This window comes from Emys orbicularis, chromosome 15, assembly GCF_028017835.1.
Source record: "Emys orbicularis isolate rEmyOrb1 chromosome 15, rEmyOrb1.hap1, whole genome shotgun sequence".
Classification (NCBI taxonomy): Eukaryota; Metazoa; Chordata; order Testudines; family Emydidae; genus Emys; species Emys orbicularis.
Window position 1 is genome coordinate 23,486,227 of NC_088697.1, and position 6,000 is coordinate 23,492,226.

The 6,000-nt window shown below is 44.4% G+C and overlaps 1 protein-coding gene across 5 annotated transcripts in view; it reads left to right on the forward strand.

Annotated features, from left to right (window-relative positions):
• NTM (neurotrimin) overlaps window positions 1-4,296 on the forward strand; it is a 280,999-nt gene extending 276,703 nt beyond the window's left edge. For all 5 annotated transcript variants that reach the window (XM_065417010.1, XM_065417011.1, XM_065417012.1 and 2 more), the window contains one exon: window positions 4,196-4,296. In XM_065417010.1, coding sequence (XP_065273082.1) covers window positions 4,196-4,296 — 101 coding nt within the window. The remainder of the gene's footprint in view (window positions 1-4,195) is intronic.
• The last annotated feature ends 1,704 nt before the right edge of the window (window positions 4,297-6,000 follow it).

The following is a 6,000-nucleotide window of genomic DNA, read 5'->3' on the forward strand; positions in this document are numbered from 1 at the left end:
CCCGTGGCTGAGCTAACACCAAGGGATCGGCCGAGTGGAAGTCACGCTCTCTTGTCCTGCAAACCACCGAGAGCACCAATGCAACTAACTTCCTCGTTGCACCCCTGCTTTGTGGGGACCGCTGCAGCCCACCCATTAATGCTTGCAGGGTTCTAATTCGGCAGCATTAGGAATTAGGAGCAAGAAATACACCTGTGATGAGGTGTAGCCATCCCTGTGTCCGGAATCCTGCAGCCTGTCCTTTCTTGTAGCCTAACATTCTATAGAGACCTTCTTTGCACGGCCTTCTCCTCTGGATGGTGTGCAGCTCCCTGCCTCGCTCTCCCTACCTTGCTCTCGCCCTCTTTCTGTCCCCTTTTGCTGTGGCAAATATCAGGAGTTTTTTCTGGTCTGATTCACTGGGTTTCAGAGAAAATTTGTCTCATTCGAGGTCCTTATTCCTCCCAGATGTTTTCAGCGGATAATTGATGCTTGTAACATTTCTCTAGGACACTACAGGGTTTGATAATTGGCCTCTTTGGACTGTCACATGTTTCCCTAATGAGCTGGAAGTAATGAATGCATGAGACCTGGAGAGCAGTCACAGCCTGGCCTCCTTATCAGCTGCACTGCAACTGACACAGCAGTGCTAGCTCCTGCCAGCAAGGGTTCCATTATTATCCACCCATGGCACTTGGCTCCCTCCAGAGCTTGCTCCGAAATTTCAGCAGGTTCGGCTCAGTTTTCAGGCATCTGATGCTTTCAGGTCTCCAGGACGCTGGATCCAACTTTGTTATGATAACCCCAGTTGACCCTCCAGTGCTGGCAAACATGGCTTTTCTTTTGAGTGGTGTGGATAACAGGTACAAGAAGTGAAATCTGTTTAGCCAAAGAAAAAGAGCATGTTAAAAAAAAAAAAAAAAGATGGCTACACCTTTCTCTGGTGCCGGAGGGCGTCAAGACAAATGCACACCAGCAGCCGGAAACGCTCAGCATCCAATGTGCACCCGACATGCTCAGCTCTTCAGAAAAGCTGGCCACTTATTTTGGTGTCTAAAGAGGGCGAAGGCAAGTTCTTTTGAAAACCTGGTCAGAAATATCACAATGGGAGCTGTTGGGACATTGTGGGGAAATCTGGCCCCAGTTATGGGTGCTGAGTAGGATAGGTTGAAAATTTTCTGTCAAAACTGTTTTCCTATGGAAAATTGGGGGGGTTGACTAAATGAAACTTTTTTTCTTGGAAAGTGTCTGCTTTTGTGGAAAATTTCAATTTATCACTGAAAAACAAAATGCCTGAAAATGGAAATGTTTTCATTTGGAAATGTTGCTTATGGGAGTGAGAGTTTGGTTGACTCATGTCCCCATTCTTCCTTTTGAGCTAGACTACCTGTCCAGACTACATCTCCCATGGCCACGGACTCCCATAATTCACAGCCTGTGGTGCATCATGGCAGATGTAGTCTGACCAGGGAGCCTGGTCTATTGAGGCAAATGGGAACATGAGGCACCCTAACTACAACTTCCATGAGGCACTTCAGCAGCATTTCCAATTCAAAATATTTTGGTTTGCGACTGAAATTTTCAGTATTCAAATTTCCACCAAAAATTTGAAAATTTTGGTGCAAAATGTGGACAAAAATGAATATGTTTTTATTTTTGTAAAAAAAAATGGCAGGAGGAAAAACCAACCAGCTCTGGTGCTGATCATGTAAAAATGTAGCTCAAAGCCTGTATCCTAGTGCACTTTGTTTACACACATCGTTGCGTGTTACCCCTCTGTACCCTACTCCCTTTGCATCATGGGGGTTTAAAGACTGCTAGTGAACAGCAATGTTGAGTCTGCATTCAGTCCTGTCCGCCACTCTTGGTTCCATCTGGGGGGAGATATAAACCCTTTATACTTTACTAGCATGTCTTCTTTTGCATGAGATGTGGAACGAAACTCCTGGCTACAACTTAAAAGTCGCATGACTGTTTTCACAAGCATAGGGATCTTAACTATGTTATACAAGAGGTCAGAGTAGATGAGCACAGTGGGCCCTGCTGGCCTTGGAATCTATGAACCGTGGTTTCCCGCTCCAGTTCCCCTGTTTACCTATCATTCTTGCTGCCATTTCAATTGAATGGGGGAATTCTTCATTCCCTGTATCAGGCAGCTGTGCAAAGTTGCTGTGAACTTTTTAAAGGCTGCTTAAGGGAGGTGGATGCATTGCAGTGATGGGGAAGAGATCCCTGTCTACATAAAGTTTGGAGTCAGCTTGGAAAGTTTGCCAAGCACTTTTCACTCATTGGCCTGAAGGTGTTGTATAAACATCAGTCATTGGGCCAATTTTAGTTGCTCAGTGAGGAAGCTTTGAGTCCCTTCACCCCCTCTAGTCTGACTGGGCTTTGCAATCATCTTCTCTTGCACAGCAGATCCTCTGCCATCCCTCCTCCCAGCTAGTGCTATAAAGTGGGTATGGCTGCGGGAACGGAGCCTGGCTGAGAAAAAAGCAGTGTGACCCAGACATCTCTGCTCTCTGAGCAATCATCAGTTGCTGGTATAGCCTCTTAGGCCTATAAGCAACTGGTGCCAGTGAGAGCAGCCCCAAAATCAGGAGAGCCTAAATGTGATTTAAAGCCAACTTTGCGTCCCCACTCCCAAGCAGTTACTCCAACAACAGCTGAGGATCTGTCCCATTAACTTTTTCAGGTTCAGTAGGACGTCCTGCTGCTACCTGTCAGGAAATCTTCCCCATCAGTCATCTCATTAGGAAACATTTTCATCTTGATTTTGGGATCTTTTCAGTGTATTCAGCTGCCTTATCATTTCTTTACTTTTTAAACTGCACAATTATTATTATTATTACAGTAGAGCCTAGGACTTCAGGAGAACTGGGGAGATAACAGCATGAAACTAATTAGTTATCAAGTCAAAATCTGTCCTCACTTCCATCCCTTCTAACTCCACCGAGTGCAGAATTCGGCCCCTCGCATAAGAGTTTTCAGCTTTTAATTTGTGTCTTTCTTTTAGTTATCGTTATTATTGTCTGAGCTAAACCAAAACAACAAGGAGTCCAGTGGCACCTTAAAGACTAACAGATTTATTTGGGCATAAGCTTTCGTGGGTAAAAAACCTCACTTCTTCAGATGCATGGAGTGAAAATTACAGATGCAGGCATTATATAATGACACATGAAGAGAAGGGAGTTACCTCACAAGTGGAGAACCCGTGTTGACAGGGTGGATGTAGTCCACTCCCAATAATAGATGAGGAGGTGTCAATTCCAGGAGAGGCAAAGCCGCTTTTGTAATGAGCCAGCAAACAAAAAGTGACTCCCAAGAACTGCAAACTTTGCAAACCTTAACTAACCCCCGCAACATCCCAAGGTGATAGGGAAATATTTGCTGTCCCATTTAGGTAGATGGGAAAACTGAGGAAGGGATCATGGGCTGAGTTTTCAAAAGTGGCCATCGATTTTGGAATCAGTGGCCTCCTTTGAAACTTTTGACCTGTGTGACTGGCACAAGGCCACGGAGGGGGAAAATTAGCTTCAGAGCTCAGGTTAAAATGCAGGAATCCTTGGTGTCCAGTCGCACGTCCACTCCACTAAGCCAGTCCCATCTCTGAGGCTTCTATTGTGTGTATGTTGACTTGCTTGGTAGAGCTTAGCTGGAAGAACATGGCTCTTGGTTTTACACTATAGAAGCTCAGTGGTTTGAGCATTGGCCTGCTAAACCCAGGGTTGTGAGTTCAATCCTTGAGGGGGCCATTTAGGGATCTGGGGCAAAAATCTGTCTGGGGATTGGTCCCGCTTTGAGCAGGGGGTTGGACTAGATGACCTCCTGAGGTCCCTTCCAACCCTGATATTCTATGATTCTATGAGCTCAAGCTAAGGGGCTGTTTAATTGCTGCATCAGCGTTTGGGCTTAGGCTGCATCCCAAACTCTGGGACCCTCCCACTTTGCAGGGTCCTCGAGCCCGGGTGCCAGCCCAAACCTGAACGTCTACATCACAATTCAACCACCCTGCGAGCCCAAATCTGCTGGCACAGGCCAGCCATGGGTTTTTAATTGCAGATTCGTTTCAGGGTGGGCATCCAAAGACTGACATGCCCCAGCTCATTTTTGCAGACATTGCCCTATGATTCTATGAATTAACCGTGGCTGATTGGTTTATACCTTTACTCCTCTGACTAACACCGCCGGCTTTTTCCCTCCCCCTCCCCCTTTGCAGGCCCCGGAGCAGTGCATGATGGGAACAACGGCACATCAAGAAGAGCTGGCTGCATTGGGCTGCTTCCCCTCCTGCTGTTGCATCTGCTTCTCAAGTTTTGACCCAAGTGCTGATTCTGCGGAGTAGCGACAACCACAGCAACAAGAAGAAGAAAAAGTATAACATTTAAAAAAGAAAAATAAGCGTTATAATAAAGAGAATGTATTACCAGAAAATCTGAGGGGGAGAGAGAGAGGGGGAAAAAAGGGAATTTTGAAAAAAAAAATCCATTTTTTTCTCGCTGAAGTTTTGACACGGCTGAATCTTTTTCTTTCTTTCTTTCTTTCTCTTTTTTTTTCTTCTTTTTTTCTTTCTGCAATGGACAAGTGTGCCGGTACCAAGGACCAACCAGTACATTTGGCTGAACGGTTCCCCCCACACCCCCACCACATCCCTCATTCCAAGGCAGCTGGCTCGGTCATTTCTTTCCGCTCGACTCTCCCACATGGATGATTACGGAGTCGGCTGTTCCAGCACATGCATATGCAGACGCACAGCATTTTTGTTGTTGTTGAGATTTTCCCTCCTTTTCATGGACTGTGCTGCCATTCGTGTTAGTATGAAACAAACAAGCAAAAATTGACGACGCCGAGACGAACGAAAAGGAACAAAGCAAACCAGTTGTTAAACATTTCTTCATTCTACTACGCACAGACATCATGGAGAATGAGGGATCTGAGTCATTATTAATTTTATTAATTATATTTTCTGATATGAGCCTAGAACGGTTAGTTCATAAAAAAAACAAAAAAAAAGAGAAGTATGTTTATTAAGCATTAAAAACAAAACAAACGGATAGTGTTCTTCTTAACTAGGTGTGCAAGAGGTGGCATCTCAGCTTGTCTTAGGGTTTTTGCAAAATTGGTGTGAACAGTCAACGAGTCCTGGGGGCGGAAAAAAGTGTTTTTACAAACAATTCCTCCACCAGCGTTATTGAAACTTCATCCATTTCTCTGGTATTTAACGCAGAAGATACTATGCTATCTAGATACTGTTTTGGAAACGGAAAAGATGATGCTCACTGTATGTTGAGTTGGATGGATATGCTTATTCTTTTTATGGGATATATACATATATATATACATATATATATATTATTATTTTTTGTTAGCGTTCTAGCCACATTATTTCTCAGCAGAGTCCTTCTGCCATTCCTGCATGCTATATATGGACTTAGCTGTGTATTGGTCTTCTAAGAGACGATAGAGTTTCTTGATGATTGTGTAATCAATTCCTGCCTATTATTTTGTCCCCTCCTTCCCTTGGGTTATTTACAGGTTGGAGACACTTATTAAAAAAACAACAACAACCAAACAAACAAACAAACAAAAAAGGAAAAGTAACAGCTGCAGTGTCTCTTTGCAGGTTTGGCTATTCCAAGGGGAAACCGTGTATAACAAGAAGTATTTGTCATTCCCCCTTTTCGACACAGCTTGGGACGTTAACACAACAACACTGCAAACTGAAAAAGTCAACAGAAAAGAAACAAAACCCATCACCCACCTTTGATTTGGCCATTGGCTGGTTCTATGACACTTGTGTGGCTATGGGAGAAATTAACTTGCTTTATTTTATTATTTTGTTTCCTTCTTGGTGGACGAAACTGAAGAAACGTGCTTCGCGTCGAGGTTCTGGGATAGCCCCGTGGCCAGAGGCCCTCCGGTGTCCTTGACTTGTTTGGGGGGGACGAGAGGGGGAGGTTGTCTCTGACTATACATTAAAAAGATGTTCCATGTTGCTGTTCAGCCTGGTTGTAGTACCTCATT